This window comes from Amblyomma mixtum, chromosome 10 (genome assembly GCF_055824585.1).
Source record: "Amblyomma mixtum isolate Tamu chromosome 10, ASM5582458v1, whole genome shotgun sequence".
NCBI lineage: Eukaryota > Metazoa > Arthropoda > Arachnida > Ixodida > Ixodidae > Amblyomma > Amblyomma mixtum.
In genome coordinates this window covers 879219-905955 of record NC_143021.1, presented here as the reverse complement: position 1 = coordinate 905955, position 26737 = coordinate 879219, and the positions used below count along the sequence as shown (strand labels likewise).

At 49.5% G+C, this 26737-nt stretch overlaps 1 protein-coding gene across 4 annotated transcripts in view; it reads left to right on the top strand.

Annotated features, from left to right (window-relative positions):
• The window catches only part of LOC149324962 (uncharacterized), a 73176-nt gene extending 46640 nt beyond the window's left edge, over positions 1–26536 (top strand). Inside the window, exons 9-16 of one of the 4 annotated variants that reach the window (XM_089563606.1) lie at positions 1829–1914; positions 2507–2596; positions 2661–2694; positions 2755–2813; positions 9508–9552; positions 9982–10131; positions 14587–14628; positions 25691–26536. In XM_089563606.1, the coding sequence (XP_089419732.1) occupies positions 1829–1914; positions 2507–2596; positions 2661–2694; positions 2755–2813; positions 9508–9552; positions 9982–10131; positions 14587–14628; positions 25691–26488 (1304 nt within the window). In that variant the 3' untranslated portion in view covers positions 26489–26536. Of the gene's footprint in view, positions 1–1828; positions 1915–2506; positions 2597–2657; positions 2695–2754; positions 2814–9507; positions 9553–9981; positions 10132–14586; positions 14629–25690 lie in introns of all 4 variants that reach the window. The other 3 variants (XM_089563605.1, XM_089563608.1, XM_089563607.1) reach the window with 3 other exon arrangements.
• The last annotated feature ends 201 nt before the right edge of the window (positions 26537–26737 follow it).

The window sequence follows — 26737 nt, the reverse complement described above, 5'->3', positions numbered from 1 at the left end:
TGATTCCAGGCAGTGAAGCGAGCGCAGCAAATGCGTGCTCTCGTCACCTCCCCCAGCATATGCTCGGGGATGGCTTTGCCCCAAGAATGCGGCACGCACGGGAAAACCCGGCCGCCATTGTCGGTGCGTACAAACGTTCGCCGCTGATACCCCCGGGGTCATGCCCCTGCCCCAGCCGGTAAGTTGGAAGCCCTTCTTACATTGCCTTCTATTTCTGAGGAATGCCTCGTGGATGTTGGGTAGCTAGCGGGTCCACTCCGTGTGTTATTTATCAATGTAATAAATAGCATATGAGTGTTCACGCTTTTTCTTCCCACTCTTTGTTCCCTCGAGCGTTTAGCGAGCAGAAACTCTGCCTCCGCGGAGTAGAAGTGCGGGGACGCAAGGCTGTCCCCCCATATTTTCACAGTGGCAGCTGAACGTGTGGCAAGCTCTTGGGACGAGGGACGACAGTCGGTTCGGTTCATGGAATGCCTGCTCGGATTTGGAACAGCGTTAGGCCTGACCTGAATTTGGAGTTGCTAGCAAGGCGGAGTTGCTAGCATGCCCGCACTGGAAGCTTTCCTCTGCAATGAGTGAAATGAGAGGTCATGCAATGGAATATTTTAGAGAATCTTGCAGAACAGCGCAGAAAACATGAAAGACCACATGCTCACTTCACATGCGGATGATGTGCATGCATGCTGGAATCTGCAGCCGTGCTCGAGAAAGGCCTTGCACCCTGCTGTAGTATCAGCTGGGTGTAGTATGAACCTGGCAGCTGAAATATATTGTGAATCTTGGCGAAGTGAGTAATGAGGCGTCTGCACTTGTGAATGGCTCGATGAAGCACAAAATAAACCAGCAAGCGCTGCGCCATTGACAAAGACGAGGTGGGCCAGCCGAAACGAGCACTGCAGTCCGTACAGAAAGGGCTGTGCACGCTCGCCATTTGCATGCCTCCCAGCCACAGAGCATTCTGGCTGGAGCCACCCAAGAAAGCAGAGGCTCCACGCTCTGGCAATCTGCGGGCAGCCAGAGGTGGGTAATCCAGGAAGTCCATGGACTTGCGCCAGCTGTTGGAATTATCTGGATTTTCTAATTAATTGGGGTCAAATTAACGAGCCTTTACTATAGTATGAGGTGTAATTTGGGGATAGCAAAAAGGAGAAAAAGTTGGTGTAATGCATCTGTTTGCCACGGCACAGCAGGCAGGAAAAAGAAGCATGCATCTCCAAGTCTCCCTCTCAGCTCTGGCACGTACAAGTCGATCTGGGCGCCGCTCTCGCCAGGGAGTGTTCTCGGAGTTGGGGCTCCAGTGATCGTTGTACCTTTCCACATTTCATGAAAGTGGAAAAGGGTTCAGCTTAAATTGAGGGCAGTGCAGCAAGCTATGGAAAGTAAGAGACTGGAAGAGAACAGAGTGGGCCAGGGAAGGAATGACATGCTGATTGAAGTCAAGAGGGAGAAATGGGCTTGGGCAGGGCATGCAACGACTGGATCCCAAGGTGGCCAGTTGAGATTGGGGGTTGGAGGGATATGGGAGAGGCATTTGCCCTGCGTAGTTGGTGTGCCACAGGATCCCCGAAAGGATGACAGCCATGCCGAAGGGGAGATAGCAGGAGGACCACACAGAACGGTGCTGCTTACCTGTGGTTAGCTTGGACAGAAAGTGTATTGTTGCTGGACCTACTCCTCGTGCTGAGATGGCAACCAGAAGTGTGCTGAAAAGTGAATTCCTCACATTGCATTACTGCAGCAGTGTGTCATGGCCTGTCCAGGCAAAGTGTGGCCATTGCACTGCAGTCAAGTTTGCACCGGGGTGGTGTTGAGCCTGTGGTCTTTGCAGAGAAGAAGCCGCCCCGGGTGAAGCCTGTGCCCTTCATGTGCGACATCTGCCAGGTGTTCACCAAGTCTGCCTTCGAGCTCAACGAGGTGAGTTCTTTCTCCTCCTGAGTGGAGGCAAATTTGAAATGCTACACGGCTATGCAGATTGTGCAAGCTGGGTGTGGGCTTTGTTTGCGTGGGTGCGGCTGGCACAGAGTTGCTTTAGAAGAACTGCAGATTGGGCTGGCTGGTGTCGATTCATAATGATGGTTCAACAGCGCAAGCACACACAGACCAGGGAGGAGACAAGACACACACACCAGCGCTGAACTTACAACTGCTGAACTTACAGTTGTAAGTAATGTAAAAGTTTTTGCGCAAAACGACTAAGAAAGGACGGGGATAGAACACAGACACAAAAGCGCTCTTTTGTGTCTGTGTTCTATCCCCGTCCTTTCTTAGTCATTTTGCGCTAAAAGCTTTTACATTACTAAGATGAACCAACTCGCCCAGCAGAACGCGTTACTGAATTACAGTTGTAAGTTCAGCGCTGGTGTGTGTGTCTTGTCTCCTCCTTGGTCTGTGTGTGCTTGCACTGTTGAACCATCATTATGAACAGAGTTGCTTGTTGAGTGGACGAGGGAGATGGGTGGGCATCGAGAAGGCGTGTTGTTGTTGCTGAATAGGAGTGCCATTGCAGCACCTGATGGGTGAGGAACACCGTGCGGCGCTCAAGAAGTTCCTTGTGGGCGGACATTCGACCACGACCAGCAGCGCTGACCAGCCTTCGGTGAGTTGCTGACGGGAGGCAGTAGGGGCCTGGTTTGGATGCGTGTTGTTTCTCTCGGCAGCAGCCGGAGGCGGACCCCACGAAGGAGCCCCAAAAACGTAGGTGCTGTTCCCATCCTGTGCTATCCTCCCTCACCCTGTGCCTCCTCACCTGCGCAGCGGAGCTGTACTGCGACGCCTGCCAGCTGCTGCTGCCCTCACTGGGAGCCAAGCGCGAGGTGAGGAGCCTGGCATTCTCTGCAGTGTGCGTCATGATAGGTGGCCCTGGAATTTTTATTCTGATTGTCTTAGGTCCCATAAGTGCGCAGAGAAAGACGGTGCAAGCATATGGATTTGGAGGCATGGAGTCAACATCGGGGCTTAGTGGGTGTAAAAGGGAACCACAATTCACAGCAAGGAAGTGAATCAAAGTGCGGCAGACTCTAAAGCTGTACTTTGAAAGGGATTCGTGATTCTTGTACTAGCCACAAAAGATGCTGTTGTCTCCTGTTCACTTTTCCTTCATGCTTTGCTTCTCGTAGACAGGTGACTGTCTCCGCTGACAATACATCACATTGACTTGTTAAAAACTTACATAGCCCTCCTAGATGGCCACAGCAGAGGAGATGAAGGCTGTCCCCGCATCTGTACGGGCCTCTTCTATCAAGCTTTGTAAAGGGCTTCAGCAGAGGAGATGAAGGCTGTCCCCTCATCTGTACGGGCCTCTTCTATCAAGCTTTGTAAAGGGCTTCAGCAGAGGAGATGAAGGCTGTCCCCGCATCTGTACGGGCCTCTTCTATCAAGCTTTGTAAAGGGCTTCAGCAGAGGAGATGAAGGCTGTCCCCGCATCTGTACGGGCCTCTTCTATCAAGCTTTGTAAAGGGCTTCAGCAGAGGAGATGAAGGCTGTCCCCGCATCTGTACGGGCCTCTTCTATCAAGCTTTGTAAAGGGCTTCAGTGGAGGAGATGAAGGCTGTCCCCGCATCTGTACGGGCCTCTTCTATCAAGCTTTGTAAAGGGCTTCAGTGGAGGAGATGAAGGCTGTCCCCGCATCTGTACGGGCCTCTTCTATCAAGCTTTGTAAAGGGCTTCAGTGGAGGAGATGAAGGCTGTCCCCGCATCTGTACGGGCCTCTTCTATCAAGCTTTGTAAAGGGCTTCAGTGGAGGAGATGAAGGCTGTCCCCGCATCTGTACGGGCCTCTTCTATCAAGCTTTGTAAAGGGCTTCAGTGGAGGAGATGAAGGCTGTCCCCGCATCTGTACGGGCCTCTTCTATCAAGCTTTGTAAAGGGCTTCAGCAGAGGAGATGAAGGCTGTCCCCGCATCTGTACGGGCCTCTTCTATCAAGCTTTGTAAAGGGCTTCAGTGGAGGAGATGAAGGCTGTCCCCGCATCTGTACGGGCCTCTTCTATCAAGCTTTGTAAAGGGCTTCAGTGGAGGAGATGAAGGCTGTCCCCGCATCTGTACGGGCCTCTTCTATCAAGCTTTGTAAAGGGCTTCAGTGGAGGAGATGAAGGCTGTCCCCGCATCTGTACGGGCCTCTTCTGTCAAGCTTTGTAAAGGGCTTCAGTGGAGGAGATGAAGGCTGTCCCCGCATCTGTACGGGCCTCTTCTATCAAGCTTTGTAAAGGGCTTCAGTGGAGGAGATGAAGGCTGTCCCCGCATCTGTACGGGCCTCTTCTATCAAGCTTTGTAAAGGGCTTCAGTGGAGGAGATGAAGGCTGTCCCCGCATCTGTACGGGCCTCTTCTATCAAGCTTTGTAAAGGGCTTCAGTGGAGGAGATGAAGGCTGTCCCCGCATCTGTACGGGCCTCTTCTATCAAGCTTTGTAAAGGGCTTCAGTGGAGGAGATGAAGGCTGTCCCCGCATCTGTACGGGCCTCTTCTATCAAGCTTTGTAAAGGGCTTCAGTGACGGTTATTGAAGTGCTCAGATAGTGTGGGGCAGAATGCAGCTGACCGCGCCTATTTTCAGACCATGTGGTGTTGTCTAATTGGGGAAATAAATACGTTTTCCCCGTTTAACCGCGGCCGCACACAGTTCAGTACTGCCGGACCCCACCCCGTGGTCGCTTACGCTACCGACTGCACGCTGACCACGGCGGCCTTGCTCTGAGGGAACAAAGGAACAACACTCTGGCTGACACAAACAAGGCATTTATGGCTACAACAACAATACCCCAGCTAGCAACAAAATACGCCGAGGAATCGAGGATGTCCGACTCATCAGCACGGTTACGAGCGAATGTTCGCCCACGGTAGGGCAGAGGGAAACTCTGAGGCCGGACAGGACGAAATGCGGAGGAACGTTCCCACCACGAGGCCGGCTCCTCAGCGGACAGCGGAGCCTTGCGCGTGAACATCAGCACGCTTCCCAGGTCCCGAGCAGAAGAGAGCCGTCTGTCCCCCGCGCACGCAGCAAACACTCCATCCGTGGTGCTCGTGTCGCTGCAACGCCAGTGCCCTTCCCTGTTAGCTAAATAACACAACTAAGGAGGAGCCAACAGCCACAGAAACCAAGGGGCACAGGGGATTTTTTTTATTATTTATTTATTTATTTTGTGGTGTGGATCAAATTAGAATATTAGTGAATATGCTATCGCTTAAAGGTAATTGATTAGAAAAGCAGAAGAAAAAACAACCACATGCCGCCGGTGGGAGCCGAACCCACGACCTCCGAATTACGTGTCCGGTGCTCTACCTCTGAGCTACGGCGACGGCTGTCAAATCTTCTGCTTCTGCTTTATGTTTACAAATAACCTAACCTTGAGAGTGTTCATCAGCGCCACCCACGTTTGTAAGCGGCGGACCTAGAACGTCCTGAGTTACCGCTGGTGTGACGTAGAACGCTTAGCAAGGGCCTCGGTTCTGGCAGCCTTGACACCATAGGAAGCATAAGAGGGTTCTCACACAGCTTCCACCCTCGCCGTTCGATGGCGTTCTACGTCACACCAGCGGTAACTCAGGACGTTCTACGTCCGCCGCTTACAAACGTGGGTGGCGCTGATGAACACTCTCAAGGTTAGGTTATTTGTAAACATAAATACCCCCGAAAGCAGAAGATTTGACAGCCGTCGCCGTAGCTCAGAGGTAGAGCACCGGATGCGTAATTTGGAGGTCGTGGGTTCGGATCCCACCGGCGGCATGTGGTTGTTTTTTCTTCTGCTTTTCTAATCAATTACCTTTAAGCGATAGCATATTCACTAATATTCTAATTTGATCCACACCACAAAATAAATAAATAAAAAAATATCCCCTGTGCCCCTTGGTTTCTGTGGCTGTTGGCTTCTCTTATATTTATAACGAGCCCCTCATTCCCCTTCCCTTGTTTGCTTAATTGCTTAGCGAGGGCCTCGGTTCTGGCAGCCTTGACGCCATAGGAAGCATAAGAGGGTTCTCACACAGCTTCCACCCTCGCCGTTCGATGGCGTTCTACGTCACACCAGCGGTAACTCAGGACGTTCTACGCCCGCCGCTTACAAACGTGGGTGGCGCTGATGAACACTCTCAAGGTTAGGTTATTTGTAAACATAAATACCCCCGAAGGCAGAAGATTTGACAGCCGTCGCCGTAGCTCAGAGGTAGAGCACCGGACGCGTAATTTGGAGGTCGTGGGTTCGGATCCCACCGGCGGCATGTGGTTGTTTTTTCTTCTGCTTTTCTAATCAATTACCTTTAAGCGATAGCATATTCACTAATATTCTAATTTGATCCACACCACAAAATAAATAAATAAATAAAAAAAAAATCCCCTGTGCCCCTTGGTTTCTGTGGCTGTTGGCTTCTCTCATATTTATAACGAGCCCCTCATTCCCCTTCCCTTGTTTGCTTAACAACTAAGGAGGGTGCACTGCGGGGAAGTGAACCACAGGGGAAGAGTAAAGCCTCTCTCCACATCCCCCAACCTTAAATAGACCCACACGCCTAGAAGTACATGCTATGGAGGAGTCGCCTTGTCTTCAGGCACTTGAGGCAGGTCTTGCAGCGGAGGTCACGCCGACAGCGTCCACGCAGACTTCCGCGTTAATCCGAAGATGGCATGAAGGCCTCCGCTGACACGACTCACATGGCCCGTGGACTACGTGTCCGCAGGCCCTTGAAGAGAAGGCCGGTTGAAAACTGCAGGCCAGGGTTCTGCGGTAGTAACCAGGGTAACAGCAGCCGGAGGTGACTGCTGTCTGATTTCGCCATGGCTGCCTTGGATGGATGTGCCAAACAGGATACAAGCAGCTTTGTCGCAGCAGGCGGCAGCGAGACAATGTGCACAGGACAGCAAGCTTGGGTGGCTCCACTGGATCCGCAACACACTCTGCTTGCCGTGACGTAGGTCACTGGAGGGGAAGCAGCATCTGCATGGGCCTCGTAGCGCAGAGGTTAACTCGCTAGCAAACCATGTTGGGTGGCTGTGCAAATGCGAAGTTCGAGTGAAAAAAGCCCTTTCTTGAGCCGAACGAGATTGTGCAGTTCGTGTGACGTTACAAAATAGGTGGGCAGCAATTTCGCCCCCTCTCAACAGCACGGTCCGGTGGTCGTGTCTCTTCCGACTTGGTGCAGGCAGCTCCGTAAAGCCCTAGGCCTCACTACCATTGCGACAAGGGCCGTCAACAAAACAAAGATCCGAAACGTGTCACGTGCGCGCAGCCACGAGGAGACGTCAGCTCTGTGGGGTGGTCCTACTCCGTTCACTGCACAAAGCAGCTTCTGAGCGGTCGGTGCCCACCGTGTCGGACAGTGTTGGAGCGCCCCGTGTTGAGCTGCAATACCAGTGAGCTCGTAGCGGCACCTGTGGCCCCAGGCCACTCGGCTCTCCCAGAGTCGAAACAGAGACAGTCGAGAAAAATGTGTGCAGAAAAACCACCCACACGGGTTCTGTACTTACTCGCTTCAGGCTGAGGAACTCTTTGGGCGCTAGGTCTTGGGCTCCCTTGATGTGGACCAAGTGGTACTCGTGCTCAAAAGAGCACGAGTACCACGAAGTTTTTCTTGCCGGTTGGCGTTCGTTTAGCTCGGAAGTACTTAAAGATGTAGCTGAGCAGTTCACCTTTTGGAAGTCATTTCCACGCTCCGCACTCCTGTGCACGCCACCATGTCAGCCATTTTGTTTGTTTACATTTATGTGGTTGACTTTGTACTTGGCTTGGCTTCTGATGGCTAGAGTGCTGCAGAATGGCCGGAAATGATATTTTAAGCTTAAAATGCACAGAAATGTTGTCACCCAGTCTTGAAACACTGCAAAAGAATTTCAAACATCTTCATGCGTGCTGACGTCTTTCAATTGTACTATTTTTTTTTTTCACTGATCGCCATTGCCATCATTTTGGAATGACATTATTTTTTACCGTGTAGCACCGAAAGAGACCAAATGACATTCGACGGTTCGAATGCCATTCGGTTCAAATGAAACTCGACGGTTTGATTGCCATTCGAACCCATTCGGTTCGAATGACATTAAATCTGCTAGTCTGACAGGGGTAATACTTGCCTCCACCCATCCTGCTGCAGACGCTGCCTTGTTATCAACAGGATCGCATGCTATGAACGAACAGGGAGGCGGTCTGCCCATCCATCATCCGTTTGAATTCAAATGTGCCCTTGCTGGCTGGTTGTGGCAGTGACGCAGGCGCACCTCTGTCGAAAAACTGAACTTTTGGACTCCACAGAGTCCGAAATATTTATCGCCAGTGGGACCATGCCCAGATATATTGAATTTTATTTTATATCGAGAGGCTTTTGTATTTTATATTGAGAGAGCAATGGAGAGGCTTCTGCACACTTGATAAGTGCTTCACGTAAGTATTCAAAACCGCCACTGCAGAGGTTTCAGCTGCTTCTGCCTTCAGCAGACAAAGAACAAGACAAAAGCAAAATAGGGCTTGCCGTTTCATTTCGCAAAAGTACAGTTATCACTCCAGTGTAACTCAACTCAAGATCGATCCTGCCGTGGTGGCTCAGTGGTTACGGCGCTCGTCTGCTGACCCGAAAGACGCGGGTTCAATACCGGCCGCGGCGGCCGAATTTCGATGAAGGCGAAATTCTAGAGGCCCGTGTGCTGTGCGATGTCAGTGCACGTTAAAGAACCCCAGGTGGTCGAAATTTTCGGAGCCCTCCACTACGGCGTCCCTCATGGCCCGAGTTGCTTCGGGACGTTAAACCCCAATAAACCAAACCAAACCGTCAACTAAAGATCGAACTTTCACTCCATCCGTTGAATATTTCTTGCGACATTGCCCTTGTACCTATCTTCCATAAATATGTCCATGCCACTGATTCACCGCCACCCCTTTTACAACGTCCCTCCTACTTAGCACATAGATTACACAATAACCACAGCTATGCCCAGCAGCACGCATGCTTTCAACTTCTCGTCACTCCCGCGCACCATCCGCCCCTGGAATGATCTTCCGGATTGCATTGACCTGCAGCGTAATCATGACACCTTTCGTGAACATCTACTCAAGCATTTCGTTGATAACGCTTAGCACATTTATATAATCATGATTCATATAGCTGTTGCTTTTCAGCTGCTTGAGACCTTTGCCTCATTGGTTCTGTTCATGCGCAGCTACCCTGATGTATACCTAAAATGTTGTCTTTTGCTTTTGTGTAGCTCTTTGTGCATTTCACTCATTTTTATTCCAGTTTACCAATTTTTTGTGAACTGCGATATGTTATCTGAACTCACTTGTTTTTGTCTGTTTTGCTGCGCTTTTACTGGGATTTTTGTTTCTAGCCCGTTTTTTTACACAGACTTCTGTATTTGACCCCCCTAACGTAATGCCTCTCCGGAGGCCTGTAAGATAAATAAGTAAATAAATAAACAAGTGCTGACTGGCCTTTGCACCTGATCTTAGTGGCTTGGATTACAAGTCTTTTCATTTCTTTCTCAAAAACTCCAGGAGGCCTTGCTTGAATGACCTTCTTTTCCCCCTCCACAGCATGAAAAGGGCAAGAAGCACAAGTTCCTCCAAGAACTGAGGAAGGTGAAGTACATCCCATTTTTTCTTCTCCAGGCTCAGGCTCTTGCTGCCTTAGTCAGAGTACAGAATCCTGTCACAGTTTAACAGAGATGCGAGAGCTGGGTGTTGTATTTCTTGTCGATAAGGATGTGAAATGAATTCTTCAAGAGGGTGGCAGTTGTGGTGATCCTGTCACGACCACATAGGATCGCTAGTGAGTGCTCATGGGAATGCAGGCTGGACTGTGACATGTGTTCTAAAGTAATGCTCGGCACTCACTGGCAAGAACTGTGATGCTTCTGTGTCCCAGCGTCGATGCTTTTCTCATGTGCACACCCTGCTCAGTTCTAGTCTGTGTGGCGCACACATTGTGCTGCATTCGAAGAGCAGTCCCTTTTGTGTGCATTGTTGAAGTAGCAGGCAGAATGTGCACATGTATGACGCCATGCACAGGGCATGAAGACCGAGCCGCTCCCCCCAGCAGGCCTGGCCACTGCTGCTGCTGCTGCTGCGCGGGGTGGCAGCAGAGCAGAGACTCCCCCGAAGAGCGTCCACTGCAGCCTCTGCATGGTGGATGTCGAGTCGGAGGCAGCAATGAAAGAGGTGCGTTGTTCTCGGGTGCTGTGATCTCGGGTGTCGTGTCTGAACAGGAACACGCAAGCACGTGGGAAGTAGCCTCGAAACCGACGTGGGGCTGTCGGAAACAAGGTGGAACTGTTGGCACTCCCTCCTTGCTGGCTGCGAAAAGGCCGCTGATTGCGTGCCCCCAGCCGCTAGCAATGATAAGGCGGTTATGGCACGCAGAGTGTCGCCTGTAGTTCTGCGCGAAATGCCCCTCGCTCCCTCTTTCAGTGATACACGTGGAACCGGCTTGATACTGTAGCACCTGCAATAGTGCTCAAACCCAGGGAAAAGCAGCATTGTTTTCTTATGTATGGTTTGCTCTATCTTGGTTATCGTCAACGGAGAAAATTTGCATGCAGCAGTGGGTTGAAAGGTTTCCTGACATACTTGCCTAATGGCAACAGATTTTGCACACACAGAAAAAGTGTTCCAATATATAAGCAGTGTAGCTTGATCTTTCTGTGTGTGTTTGATGCGTTAATAATGGGTCACGGCTACGCCGGCTTCAATGACAACCTCCATTCTTTCTGGCAGACATACGTAGAGAGCCTCGATGAAGACTGTGTTGTCTTGAAGATGTTTCCACTCGCACTGTATAGCTTCCCACAGCTCATCAGTAGTCGGCTAGTCCAAGGAGAGCCTTGAAAAAGGCAGCCTTCATACGTGTTGTTCTGTGATATTCACGTCTGCACCATTCGCACACCACTCCAGGCTCCTCACACCTAGTTCATCTAAAAGACGAGCAACGACCTTTGCTGCTGCATAAACGGGAGACAAGTCCTGCTGGAATAGATAATACCCATCTGGGTGTGGACCATTCAGTGCATAGAGGATCATCTCGTGTTCCAGCAATGTCCAGGGATTCTTACAATGGGACTTAGGCTGTCACGCGAAAGAGCTGCCCACACGTCTACTGGCGTGCGTGATGTCTTGCGCATCTTTGCAGTGATGTGCAAGACATAGATGGTTCACCTGGCTGATATTCACCTATGACTGCTGCGAAGTAATTTATAATCGAATTTTTTTCTCATGCTGTTTCAATTTCACCAGCTCTGTGACATCAAAGTTGCGTATAGGTCACGTGAGGCATGGCAAAAATGGGCCGGCTATCATGCTTCTTCTTGGTAATCCAATATTTGAGCGCAGCTGGTGCGATATTTGAAGCATAGGTTTAGGTTTCGGCAGCGCACACAGCGGCCCGCTGAGCCTCTCAACATCCTCCTCACTGGGAGCATTTGTAAGTGGCAGTGCAGGAATATGTTGAGTTGCGACCAGGGGTGCGATTACGAGTCGCTCTCAATTTTTGTCTCAATTTTGAGACTGTGATGTCAAAATGATGACTCCGCGAGACGCTGACCTCAGAATCAACTACCGTATGTACTCGCATAATGATCGCACTCGCGTAATGATCGCACCCTGAACTTGCCGCGGCAATTTGTTGACGATGTCAAGTCTAGCCGACGATGATCGTACTTGCTATCTGTCTGACAGATGGCACGTGCAGATGACCATCTTGCTCTGTCAGCATTGCAGCGGCAGCCACCTGTTGGTTGACCTGCGGTCACACGGGTAGTCTAAATGCGGTTATGCTTAATCGCGGATACCAAATTTAACTACGGTTATCTCGAATCATGGTTCGCCGTTGTCGCAAGGCTCACCACCACTCTGGGTTGCGGTGCAACAAACGAAGTGACGCAGTGATCCAACTAAACTCTCTTGCTCACATAAATAACAAGCCCTGGGATACGGGAACATCAAAAATGAATTCCCCTTGAGGATCGCGGGCCTGTACCGAGTTGCTGGTAGGAGTAATAACTGCGATACAAGCTAGTTTTACGTTCGCAGCCGCGTAGCAGCTGCCGCCATTGCAGCGCGAGTGACCCGATCTGCTTGGCCAGCTCCGCTGCGAAGGCGTCGCTGAAGTCGATCGTATATATTTCTTTTAATATCAAACAATGAGGTTGTCAGTAAGGCAGCGCCATAAGTAGAACATTCATTATAGCGTTGGTCAATTCTAAGGCGCCGTCCACTGTGGCTTCGATACAAAACAAGTTAGGCCTAGCAACGACTAGGGAGTACAGAGCGCCGTTGTCCGCCGCGCTCGCGGGCAGCACCATTGCGGTAAGCGCACGCAATCCAGTGCACCGAGCGTTGCGAACGTGCCACCTAAGTGCATCGACGATGCGGCAGGGACCGGACATTTTTCGGCGTAACGGCGGTAAAATGCGTACCTTGAGTGCCGTGGGGTGTTGCTGTTGTACGCTGTTGCCGCGCTATCGGACAAGATCAAAGGCCGCATAAAAGCGTTGTCGCGCAGCACTGTACACACTGTCTATTTTGGTGCATATCATGGGAAGTAGCGGGGCCAGTTGGTTCATTTTTTCTACTTAAAACAGTGCGCAGGGACAGGACAAAGTCGAGAAACACACAGACACAGCACTGACTGACAACTGAGGAATTTACTGCTTTGCTTGCAATAAATACAGAAGGTATCGTCTAAAAATACAAAGAAAGCCATGGAGTCATCATTTTGTCACTTCTGTCGTCAGATAACCCATTTCTTTTTTCGTCAACGTTACTGATGGTGTGTTTACGCAGGTGGAACGATTCTTCTGAATGATGAACGCTTCGTATACCTCTCGCGTGAGCTTTCGGGGGTATCTTCTCAGAATCTTGCAGCATCGAAAGTGTGGAATGCATTCACAGTCCGACACGTGTCCCGCTAGCTTGCTGCCATATCCTTATTCGATGTTGCCGACGTGTTCCATGAGGCTTATGTTGGTGCAGCGTCCTGACTGCCCAGGACACTTTTGAGCGTGACTTAGTGCGAAGAAAGTACTTTCTTGAAGTGGGCCAGTTTCGCACTCTACCTTCCCGGTTAACGAAGTAAGCAGAGGTCGCCGAGATCGGTTCGTGTTTATTGGCGCAACCGCGGGTATCGTGCCCTTGTGATTGTCTGCTTGCGACTTGTTTGCGTTTTCGGTGCTCAAAAATTTTTTGTAAAAAATTTACCCCGCGCAATGATCGCACCCCTAAGTTTGCGTCAATTTTTGGAAAAAAAAAGTGTGATCATTCTGCGAGTAAATATGGTAATTAGCAGCGAGGTTGCGGTGGCTAGTAGTAGGGCTCCTCCCAGGAAGCATTTAGTTGCACAATAAGGGACCATATGCTAACATTTTGCTGTAAACACGCCGTTTATAATATGAATAAGGTTTTATTTTACTAACAAACTATGTTTCAAACCTAACAACATGAAGCAAAACAAGAAGCGTCCGCAGTTTTGCAATTAAGTTTGCTCTTCAGCCACTTTTGCTCCCGCGTAGGCGCTCTGATGCTGGAAAAGCGTCGGCTAGGTGGCGTGAGCTGCCGCCCGATTACCCAAATATTCAGCCATCGTAAACTTGGCAGCCAGAAAAGAATCAGCTGATTTGACGGCTGTCCTTTATTTTTTTTTTACACATTACGTAGAATCAGGGTACTGTGCGGACGTCCTAAGTGCGCAGAAAAATCCATTTAGAGACCTGCATTAACACCTCTTTTTGGGCTAGTTGGTGCATACCTGAATTGGAGAAAAAACTAGCACCACACCGTGCACACCGCACGAGAGGAACAAGGAGGAGACACAGGCGCCTGTGTCTCCTCCTCGTTCCTCTCCTGTGGTGTGCACGGTGTGGCGCTAGTCTTTTCTCTCTCTCTCTAATTGGCGACCGGCCAGCGGCCACACTGCAGCTGCGCTCGGTGGCCATCGCTGATTTTATTCAAGGCCTGGCATTATCATTGAAGGGAGGGTAGTTGCCAGTGCGAGATACTGTCGTTTGGAAATCTCACAATGTTTTGCCGCGAGCTTAGGGAATTGTGGGAACCAAATATTTGCACACTAATCCTACTAATTGTGCACCTGGGTCGTCCATTAAAGAAAGACTTGGAACAGAGTGTGTAGAATGTCATTTCGCAGCCAATTGATTTTTGAAGTACCTCAGGGCTGGAGTGGTTCCACCAAGCACATGTTGTGTCGACACGGGTAGGGAGATGATGGGCTCATTACTGCGTACATATTGTTATGGCATGATTTAATGGCTGCGAGCGCTCCTGCCTCCACCAATGCCCACTTTGTCGTCCTCTAGTTCGGGACAATGTGAACTGCTACTGAAGCTGCTCATTTTCCATTGAAGTCCCCTCTTCAGTTCGAGCGCGGCCTCCTTCAGCCTTGGTTAATGTCGGACAATCTCACAGGTGCACTGTCAGTTCAGAAAACTGCATTCATGCTTTTGTTTACATGCATTCCTATGGGCCTAGCTGCTACCCAGAGTTGGCATTTGGGAAAAGTGTCGTGCAGCTTCTTTTACGGGTTTTGCTGGTGCCCGTGAAGCTGCAGGTTGGATAACATGTTGGGCCTGAAATAACCGCTGCTTTGTTTCCCACCTTGTTTTTCAGCACACGAGGAGCAAGAAGCACAAGTTCCTTTCTGAGTTAAAGGTGAGGCCCTCCTTCCCTCTCTTTCTATCGGCCAGCAGTCATCAATGTCGGGGGGATTTTTTATTATGAATCTTGGCTGTATCGAACAGTCCTACGATTCTTTTGCTTGTTTGCTATAAGGAGGCTCGGCTGTGTCTTGCCCTTCTAGGCTAAAAAACTGCACCCTGCGTGTGTGCATATTCTGAGCGTAATACAAGGCACAGGACCAAATAAGGAACACACACGCATGAAGGAAAGGCAACACTGTTTATACCCTCGGGCGCAACCACTGTTTCCACCAGAGAAGAGCGGGGAAGTCGTAACATTTGGCACCCTAAAAAGTGAGCTGATCCTCTGGAAGCATTTGAGCTGTGCCTCTAAATTGTGTCACATTTGAGTAGACCGTAGGTAGGTACCTGCATCCAGCTGGTATGGAGTTCAATTAGAGAAGTGGAGGCAGAGAATCTGCCTCGCATGCAGGAGGACCGCCTTTTGAATCCCAGTGCCATGCATTTCTCTGCCGTACATTTGGGTAGTTGACTAGTCCTAGCCCAAATTAGGTGCACTATCACTTCGGATCCATTGCTTGGATAGCAGTTATTGGTTAACCCTCATATATGCGGCCTCCTTGTGTGACCCAGACTGCTCCTCCCCAGCAACCTCTCACAACCAGTCATTGGCTGCCAGGATAGGCAGTTTGCCCACTGGGTTGTCGATGGAATTGCATCACTAGGTTTGGGGTGCGGCTTGACCTCAGTGACCACAACAGAGTTTGGCCACCCTGGTGGAGTAGGTACTTGGGCCACAACCTCCTATATGAATGCACCTATTAGCCCCCAGTCCCCAGCGGCTGCGGAGCAGTTGACCAGGGCAGACCTGCGACGCAGCAGATGGGGCTTAGAATCACTGGCTGCGGACAGGCCGCCTTTGGAAACTGCACCTGTCAACGTTTAACGCTAGAACCTTATCCAGTGAGGCTAGATTGGCAGTGCTGCTGGAGGAATTAGCGGGTATTAAATGGGATATCTTGGGGCTTAGTGTAGTTAGGAGGACAGGTGAGGCACATGCAGTGGTAAAGGGCGGGCACATATTGTGCTATCACGGATTAGCAGACAGACGCGAACTAGGTGCAGGATTCCTCATCAATCAGGATATAGCTGGCAACACAGAGGAGTTTTGAACTATTAACTAGAGGGTGGCAGCTGTCATAATTAGGCTTAATAAGAGGTACAAACTGAAGGTGGTACAGGCCTACGCACCTACATTTATCTGTGATGACGCTGACAAACAGGGCAAGAGAAAAAGGAGAGACAGTAGTAGTAACCATATAATTTATTGCGAAAAAGGTGGCAATATATAGCAGCAGGATAAGCAACAGAGGGGAACAAATACAGTTAGTCAGATTTCGCGAGACCGTAAGAAATGTCCGAATTAACCAAATGTCGAATTATTGAGAGGACCAGAAAAAAAAAAACACTACAAAGTGCCCCACATCAACATACCTTTATTTTTTGAAAAAAATCTTATTGTTGACTGCCTTGTGTGGGAAACTTGCATCGCTGCTGCTACTTTGCTGACTTTTGCCAAATGATGCAGTGCGCGCACGCTGTCTGCAGAACCTGCACATTTGTCTTCCTGAACACTCAGGGCCTCAACAGCCTCAGTCGCAGTGTGACGCGGCAGTTCATCATATGCGTCGTCGACATCTTCGGAACTCGGCTGTTCACTCCCTAAAGCTTCTTGCACGATTTCACTGTCGGTGGGATGGCTGGCAACGTCGATTGCGACATAATCGCACAGCTGAACATTCGGTGGCTTTTGTGGTCTCTCTCTTCCTCGCGGTTGGCGTCCGGTTCATCCACACCGATGGTGCCAATGCTCCGAGTGAAACCACTGTGGTTGAAGCAGTTTTCAATTACTGCAGGTGGTGTGTTGCGCCACGCGTGCACTAATTCGTGCATTGCACTAAGAAGAGTGATGTCATACTCTGCTTCCAAACATAACATAACATGCGTTCAGGCACCTGCTTGCGGTATCGGGTTTTTCTCTACGTACCGAATTATTCCCTGATCCAAGGGTTGTAGGGAAGCTGTGGTGTTAAGAGGAAGAAAGAGCAGCTTGATATTCTCCAGTCCTGACATATTCATCCAAGCCCTTTTGTTGGACCGGTAGTCCATGGGTAGCGTTTTGTATTCTTGAAGCACCGCGGTTTCTGCAATTTTCCAATAACCAGCTGTGGCAGCCGCTCCGTTCCGGGCATATTTGCAGCAAGCAAAACTGTCGCCCTGTCCTTACTTCGCTTGCTGCCGACGCAAGGGTCTCCTTTAAAAGTCTTATCTGACAGGGCCTTGTAGAAAAGTGACGCAGGGCTCATGAGCAGCGAGGCACCTCCTAAGCTCACTCCTCCAATCGTTCTCCACTCTTGCATCCACAGCACCTTTCTCGCCGCAGACACTGTGGAAGACCAAATTATGCCTCTTCTTGAAGCACCCTTCTGATGCACCTCCATTAGTGGCCATCATTGGGGCGTACTTAGTGTCTCTTGTGCACAGATGAGGGGCCCGCTCAAAAGGGCAGCTGCGAGTTTCGTGCGTCCGCAATTCATCGAAGCAGTGCCTCTTCCACTTTTGGGTATGCTGCTGTTCGGAGTCTCTTCCGCTTGTCTGAGAACTGTTGGCCATTGTAAGCTTGCAGAATTTGAGCTTCATTCTTGACGTACAAGATCAGCGTGCTCCTCTTCGTGTTAAATCATGCCATGATGGCTTGATCGCAGAATTCCTTCCTTGACAGCCTTCAGTATTTCGACTTTCTCTGCCAAGTCCTTCGCCACATACTAAGGCCGCTTCGCTGGGGCCTCGGTAGCCATCGCAGGAGCCGAAAAACGCAGTGTTGTCGGCATTGTAGTGGAGAAGAATGCTGTCCGCACACCACCCCAGCATGCGCACACCTCACTCCAAGGCACATACACAAAGGAAAGAAAATGTTGAGACGCAGCGGTGTGGCTGGGAAAAACAAAAAAATGTTCAGAGCGATGCAGATGGCGCCTTTACATTTTGGCGTAATATCAGCGCTGCTCCCGCTTTCATCTTCATCTCACCTCTGCTGCGCTCATGGCCTCCTGTACACATGCAGGCTTCGCCACCTGTCCGAATTAACCGAAGGGCGGCCAAATATGTCCAAATTAACGGGATTTTTACGCTATAGAATAGCATATGTGGTTAACGGGACCAGATGGGTTGCCGAATTTTCCGATTTTCTGAATTAACAAGGTCGAATTAACGGGGTTTTACTGTATGGCTTAATCAAGATCTTGACATGCATCTGGGAGCTGTCAAAACCGCCACTGATTAATCATCATCGTCATTATCATCAGCCTGACTACACCCACTGCAGGGCTAAAGGCCTCTCCCATGTCTCTCCCATTAACCCTGTCCTTTGTCAGTTGCGGCCACTGTATCCCCGTGAACTTCTTAATCTCATCCGCCCACCTAACTTTCTGCCGTCCCCTGCTACGTTTGCTTTCTCTTGGAATCCACTCCGTTACCCTTAAGGACCAGCGGTTATCTTGCCTTCGCATTACATGCCCTGCCCAAGCCCACTTCTTCCTCTTGATTTCCACTGATTAATAAAGGCAAACTCCTGTGGGAATAGAGCCACCAACGGTTGGCTGTGTGGATGTGTCACCTAATTCATATATGTGAAAAGCTTCTGATATTTTCTGAAGAAGTTAGCGGAAAAAATGGACAAGGGACATATATAAAGGACACATGAGACATTCACGAGCACTAATACCAACTGTTTATTCATGCATACTACAAGGCATATAAAAAGGAAAAAATGGTGAGCATAGAGAGGGCAGGAAAGGCACAGCAGTCTAGCAACAAGTTACTAAAAAAACGAGCCTAAAAAAGCACATTCAGCGGAATACATGTCAACAGATGTGTCACTCACACGATGCTTGGGCAACGTTTTGATGTAATAAGCCCCTACAAGGAGCCTAGCCTTGGCATTCCTGCTCTTGCCAAGAATCGTGGTCCCCTCAAATCTTGCCCTGCTGTCACACGAAGCAAGGTGCCGCACAAGGTTTGCATTTGTGTCCTCATTTTCTGCGGTGTTGGCATGCTCGCGTAGCCGGTCCTTAATGCAGTGGCCAGTTTGGCCAACGTATGAAGCCCCACAGGAGAGGGGGATGCGGTAAACCACACCTGTGGCACATTTAACATGAGAGTCCCCCCCCCCGGCACAACCAGTGATGCGGGGGCAAAGCTTTTGGCAGCTTGTTGGGTGCGGAGAAGGGGTGCCTGCCAGCCACTTTTTTCAGGTTGTGGGAGAGAGAGTTGGTGGACATTAGGGACCACCACCAGCTTTGAGGAAGGGGGTTCCAGACGCATTTTGCTTCTGCATGAGTGTTTCAGCGACAGCTGAAATGACCGGTCTAGGGAAGCCTGCTGTTAAGAGTCGAGAGACCTGATCATTTACACTCGAATTTTATGAGGGCAACATTTTTGAAGAGCAGCATCCAAGCAAAGCGAGGCAGTAGCTCTTTTTACCACCTTGGAATGTGCCGAGTCATAGCTCAGCTCTGGTGGGGAAGTACATCCAGCAAAGATGGTCCCGGCAGAACATAGGTCTAAAAAACATAGCACCTGATTGTGCGGAAGTTCATGGGTAAAAACTACCGTATTTTCCGGTGTATAAGACGCGAGTTTTTTTCAAAAATCTTGCTGGTGCGTCCTATACAAGGGTGCGTCTTATATGCGAATTTTCCAGTTTTTTTTGCAAGTTCAGAAATTACTCAGGTTCATGTTCAAGCTTTTTTCATTGAAAAAATATTACTACTAATAATGTGGTTGTAATATGGTTAATACCTCAATATGGGGACCGCCGTGCGCAACTTTTTTAGGTGAAATTTATCATGAAACGGCGGGGTTGACCGCTTCCGGGATCTTAAACACGCGGCCGTTTCGGAGGCCCCAAGCAAAGGTAATGTGAAATGCCAAAAGATGGCGGCAGTCGCACTTCTCACCATTGTCAAGACAAGCCAAGAGAAGCCGATATATTTTTTTTTTTTAGTCACCCTTTGCAAGTACGTAGTGCGAAGAGAATGCTTCAGCCGCGTTGCCTTTTCGATAGCGCATCCGAAGATGAAGGCTTTGAAGGTTTTATTTAAAAATAAATTGTTATGGACATAAAGAGAGCTCTTTCGCTTTTTTTTTCTTTTGTGCTATAACGTGGGCGGGTATGGCGTGAGTGTTGCCTTTTTCGATCACTTAGCGTTGCTTAAGAACTTCTCACACGTACGGTGCATTTTGCGATGGTCGCATAAGCATGTTTAACTAATCCTCACTAGCCTAACTGGGTAAATTGGGGTGCGTCTTATACACGGATGCGTCTTATATACCAATTTTTTCAATGACAGCCTGCATATATGGCGGGTGCGTCTTATACAAGGGTGCGTCTTGTACACCGGAAAATACGGTAAACTAAAACCAGTGAAACAATATGGTCAAGGGATGTAGCATTCCCTGTACTTAAAAGAATTAAAAAGTCATCAACATACCTAAAAACTTTAAAAACTGGCCCCCCTTGAAAAGTAAGTAGGCGGTGAATTGAAGATAAAAATAAGTTACATAAAATGGGAGCTTGCCTTTACGCTGCAGAAAAAACTGGTTATCATGAGAGATGAAAGTGACCTGCAAGTAGTATCCTAGTAGCTTTAAAAAATTGTCTACCGAGATATCAGCTGAGTTCTGGAAGGCCACAGCCTCCGAGCCTTCAATACGTTCTCTGACCGTAGCATGTGGAATAGAATAAAACAAATCTTGGATGTCAGTGGAAAAAGCAAAATCCAAGCGATTGTTAGCCTGCACAAAATTGGCAACTTCTTGTGAGTTCTTCGCCAAAAAGGGGTCATCAACAGGAATGTGCCTTAGCCTGCTGAGCAAGAAACGGCTAACGATGTGTTGCCAAGAGCCCTTCTCGCTAACAGTAGTCCTGAAAGGCATATCCGGTTTGTGCGTCTTAGCCGAGAAGAAAACCTGCAAAGAATTCTTTGAGCTGGAATTGATTGCAGATGCCAGAGATGACAACTGTAGGCTCCTACAACGAGCAGTGCAGTGAATTTTGTTTTCACCCTGGCTTGGCTTCTTTTAATGGGCACGTAATTTTTCTGATCCGCTCGGAGAGTTTTTTTCATTAAAAAGGTCATTGGGCATGACAACCAACATTCCTTCTTTGTCAGGCTGCAGTAAGCTCAAACCATGGTCCTTGAAACATTTTACAACAGAAATGACATCAAGAAAACCAGTCTTACAGGATGTGGGATGTTTTGCGCACCTTTTTAAACAGTCCACTCCATGGTATCTTGTGCACCTCACCAGGGTAGCGATCCAGGCGGTCTTTAACTTGGAACAGCTGCTGTTTCAACTTGCTGGTAGGCTGATGAGCAATGTGCACATCATAGCCTCTGGAAATGCGTGCCTCGCTCGCCCCCGCAGCGTACGGAATACTTGGTTTCTGCGTTTTTCTCTTTTTGGCCAAGTCCGGATGCTTTTCAGTGGCTGCTGTGTTCGAGATCTGTTTTCACTTTGGCGATTTCCCAGCTGCGCTTTTCGAGCATAGGGTGAGCGCGCGATTAACTCTTTCCTGTCCGCGGGGAAAATGGTGGTTTTCAGGTCATATCATTAATATTTTTTTTTCTTTAACAAAACTTGCTTGGTACAGGAGTGTATGGTACCGAATTGTAGAGGAGGAAATTCTCTTCACATTGTTATTAGTCACAGTCAACATGTTTATTGAGTAAGAGATGAAAAAAAAAATTATCAGAAAGAAAATTGTAGTTACAAAGAAAAAACACACAAAAACATCAAAGTTTCGTCACAAAAATAAAACATACAAATATTTCGAAATATACATTTTTTACAACAGTGATCGATGCAACATTGCAGCAAAATTTAGTTTGCTGCGAACAGTATTAGCTGGGCTAGGAAAGGAAAGAGTAGTCCTAGTGACTATCGTGCCACGGCGCGAAACAGTTCCTTGTTGCCGTGAAGCAGAATTTTTCCGCACATGTCTCACAGAAAACATTTGTTTTTTGTTCCACCTTTTTTTCTTCGTAGCACAATTTGCAGTTCCGGTACTTTGCATTTTCTGCGGCTTGTGCTGCAGCCCCTGAGATGAATCACGAGGCGGAAACAGAGGGCGAACATTGGGGTCCTCAGGATGTGGCTCATCAAATCCGAGGAGTTGCTCGATCATTTCAAGTCTGACCGCGAACTGATCAAATCTTCATGTCCTCGACAATTCTGGCGCTTCGGGATGCTCCTGGCGATGCGCGTAAAAAAGTATGAAGCTGTTGACGACCGCGCCGCCGAGCACCGTGCGACACTCCGGCGCGCAACGCGGAGGTCGACCCCTGGCTGTCTTCGAGCCGAAAACACGACCCTCTGCGCTGCCGGCGGCAAGTAATCCCGCCCGAAAGACGTTGACACCCTGCAGATAAGAGTTATGACCTTCAGAACACTCTGATCTTTTCCGATAAGCGCGCAGCAAAAGCGGAACATTTCGGAGGAGAAAGCGAAACTTACCGAGGCATGGCTGTTGACGTTCCGGGTTGGTCTGACGCAGTTTCGCTGTCGGTGCTGAAGTCTGAAGAGCCGAAGTCGTCTTCTGAATCCTCACTGCTGCTGTTCGCGTCCAAAAACGAACTCTCAGGAGCATCAATTTCTGTGGAAACGCGCGGTTTCGGCGCAGCAGCAGCGCGCGACGTCGACGCCATGGTGGAAACAAGGAGCGCCGGTCAGCTGACTCCGGAGGGGCTTCAAAAATCACCGCTTGGCGGAAAAAAACAAACCAAAAGCGAAACTGAAAGAAGAGTTCCTTTATTTCACACTGGATGGCGATAGTTGTCCAGGAACGCTTCAAAAAGCGGAAAAATACGATCTTGAAACCATCGATAGCGGGCTATCGATGGGAATAGGCGCGGACAGGAAAGAGTTAAAGAGTAATTTGGCGACTGAACGCTTGTGTCCAATAGGCTGCGTTGATTCAAAGTTGAGGTACTTTCCAGTGTGTGTCGGTTTCCGATACACCGAGGTTTCAAGCCTGGCGATGTTCCTCTGGACAAGGACATGGATTGAGTTTGGGATGAGTTTAGACGTCTCAGGAAAGGAATCATTTTGGAATCATTCCATATACATAGCACAAAGCATGCTCTTAACAGAACACGTGGCGATCTGCCAGAAATCTACAATCGCTCAGTAGGAAATTTCAACCGTATATAAGCCACTGTCGTTCCACGGAGTGCTCTATGTGATCAAGGGGACCTGTACAGGCCCCGAAACGTCGTTTCCTTTTGAAGAATTTGTTGGCGCGTGTATGTTTGTTATTTCCACAATAATACAAGTCCTTAAAAGTGCACTACAGAGGAATCTGAACTCGTCTTTTTACCGCAGGAATTCAATGTACACATTCCAAGCATTCTTAGATAAACTTCCAATTATCTTCCTGTGCAGCCGATTTCCCTCATTTAAATCGGATTAAAAGTCTCGGCTCCCGCCTTTTGTTGAGCTCGCCGCTGAAGGTAGGAGGAGTCAACCAATGCGTGCAGTGCCTTTCAGGCAGACGCGTGGCAGCTTTGCTCTCGCTTTTATTTTGTTCTTTAGGTTTCCGTGAATAAACCTGTCTGAGACTACATGGCTGCAAATTAGGCCCACGGAGATAAAAATACGCGTGGACTCTTTGCTTTCGCCGATCGTATCACTCCGCCGATGGCAGAGCAGCAAGCTGCCATGGGACTGGCTGAAAGATTGGCCGACTCCTCCTGCCATCTGCAGTGAGTTCAAAAAAAGGCGGGAGCTGGGACGTTTAATCCGATTTAAATTATGGAAATCGGCCGCACAGGACGATAATTCGATGTTTCTAAGAATGCTCGGAAGGTGTAGATCGAGTTCCCACGGTGAAAAGACGAGCTCAGATTCGTCTTTAGTGCACCTTTAACATTACCGAAAACGCGCTTACATGGGCTGGACACTCATGTTTAAGAAACTCTGACACTGTCTCGGGCTTTCTGATGAGAAAAGGGTCCTGAACTTCTGGGCACAAGAGGTACTTCTGCAGGAACACCGCTTCCTCACTCTGCCACGTACTGCCTCGTTCACAGACACGATGACACCGGAAGGGCAGCTTTCTTTGTGTGTCTTGGCGCTGAAGAAGGTAGTTAAACTAGATGCCCTGGCAGCCTTGACTGAAGAAGCTAGAAGACTTGAAAGGCCAGCGCATTCACAAAGCTGGACTGCTTGCTCCTGCACTTTCGATGGTCTCATGTATTTCATCTCCCCGAGATTGGCTTGGATTGCAGCTGGAGCCTTCTCCTTGTAGACGTTGTTGGCCACGACCGCAAAACCACCCTCCTTGTCCGAACACCAGCGCTTTTGAGGGCCAGTACTGCAGCAGTGACTGATGGCATGTGCTTCCTTGCTTCGAGCGTTATCTCACCTAACATAGGTTGCCGGTTTGAATTCCTCTAAGCTCTGATCGTATGACACCATTCGGAACATTCTGCGGCCAATGGTTGGCCCACAAATTTTACACGACTGTGGGGACTAAGTGGCCCGACTTTGAGGCCTGCAAGACAGGGATATGTATCCCGTTGTGGTGCTTGGGCATCACACTGTTACTATTTTATTCCATTACGTAACTACCTCGGTTACCATAGCAGCCACTGGGTTACAATTTGCATTATAACTAGGGGTTGGACATTTCGGTTTAAACCGATAAAAGTGAACCGAATTTTTTTTCCAAAAACCATAAAAGGTCAGTATTTTTGGTGTGCAAGGCATAACTAGCTGGCAGCTGAATGCGAGTTACACTCACTTGAAGATAAAAATTAACCAAGTAGGGAAGCCAGGGGCATGATGCAACAATGGCATTGCAGGATAAGCAGCGCAGTTGTGCAATTTGAGCTGCTGCCCCGCTAGCGTACGCTCCTCTGCAGACTGGGAATCATCATCTACTCGCCATCTTTTATCTCAGCACTGTTTCTTCACTTGCTTAGATCAGTAAGGTGTGTAATTAGGTTAATCATATGCATGTGGGACATGGACACGGAACTCTGAAGGGGCATCTCAAAAAGTATGTTTTGGCTACAGCGACAGTTGAGCAGCAGTTGCATCAACACGCACACCACGGGATTCATGATGAAGTTTAGCGCCAAAAACGAGGACAAAGAAGGAGTGAAGACACGACACGAGCGCTCGTGTTGTGTCTTCACTCCTTCTTTGTCCTCGTTTTTGGCGCTAAACTTCATCATGAATAAGATTCAACTCGCCCAACTTTCCACCTTACTACCACGGGATATTCCGCCCTTGCTCTCAATGAAGCATGACAACTATATGACACTATGTGACAGCCAAACGATGGCATGTCAACCTGGCTCTGAGAAGCTTCCGTTCCTGCCGGCTATCTTATTTAACTTGAGTTACTTTTTTAATCATCATCATCATCAGCCTGACTATGCCCACTGCAGGGCAGAGGCCTCTCCCGTGCCTCTCCCATTAACCCTGTCCTTCGCCAGCTGCGGCCACTGTATCCCTGGAAACTTCGTAATTTCATGTGCCCACCTTAAGGACGACATAGCGAGCTATGGAGAGGAAAATGATTGACTTAATGTTAAGGTAAGGGAGAGGGCAGAGTGGGTCTGGAACAAACGCGGGTTAATGACATCCTGGTAGAAATCAAGAGGAAGAAGTGGGCTTGGGCAGGGCATGTAATGCGAAGGCAAGATAACCGGTGGTCCTTAAGGGTAACGGAGTGGATTCCAAGAGAAGGCAAGCGTAGCAGGGGGTGGCAGAAAGTTGGGTGGGCGGATAAGATTAAGCAGTTTTCAGGAATGCGGTGGCCGTGGCTGGCAAAGGACAGGGTTACTTGGGGAGGCATGGGAGAGGCCTTTGCCCTGCAGTGGACGTGGTCTGGCTGATGGTGTAAGCTGAACGGAGATTGCCAGGTTTGACCACACATTGCTGAGAAGGTGTAATGAGCTGTGCGGCAAGCTAAAGTGTGTCTGAGCATGGTGTGTGGCTTGCAGCCGGAACCAGAAGCTGTCCGGCAGCCGTCGGACGCAGCGCCCAAGTGGAAGCGTCCGAGGCTGCATGACGACAAGGACCGCACAGCACCACGCGAGGACGTGATGCCCGAGCTGGCAGCTGTGGCGCTGGAGCGGCAGGCCCTTCAGGTGGAGCTGGCCAAGCGCCGGCGTGAAATCGACGAACAGCGGCGGCTCATTGATGAGCTGCGCGAGGAGCAGCACCTCGAGCAAGAGAAGGCTGCTCTGCGGCGCATGATCGATGAGTGCCGCCAGCTGATCGAGGAGAGGGAAAGGCGCAAGCGGCGTGCTGCCGCCGAGGAGGAACAGGAGAGGGTGCGCAAGTCTGTCCGGTGGCACCCAAGCCTGGAGCCTGATCCTTATCAGGGTGGCCGCCACGAGTACAGCTCATTCTCCACGCACCGGAATGAGGAGATTCCCCTCCTGGGCATGCCTGTGGAATCGGAAGGCATGCCCTCAGCAGGGTCATTTTGGGAGGGTGACAGGAGTGTCTCCCAGGAGCCATTTGCCTGTGCGGCCGAAACAAGCACTGCTTTCAGCCACCTGGAGCAGCAGCCCAGCACCAATGGATGGCAGGCTGGTGGTCTGCTGCTGCCAGGCGGGTCCTCCCAGGAGCCAGGCTGGCAGCGTCCGGTGCTGTGCACACCACCGACGAGGGTGGGCCTCTTGGGAGACAGGCCAGAAGAACAGCCACAACAACACCTGTGGGGCCACTCGGCCCCAATCACCGCCACGTGGGGCAGTTCGACAACACGCATACCAGGTCTTGATTTTGTTTAGTCTTTTGTGAGTGCCATATTAGTGAGATAAAAGGTCGTACTCCACTGAGTCTGCCATTTATGGACAGTTTGTTCCCTGGTATTGCCCGCCATTTTTTCAGTTCCAGGAAAACTACCTTCATGCTCAGTGCATCAAGCATGCCCAATACTGCATGGACCTTCACATGTGCAGTTACGGTCACAATACACAGAGCGCGCTTGAGTGATAAAACTAAGAAGTTACGTAATGTATGCTGGAAAATGACACTAG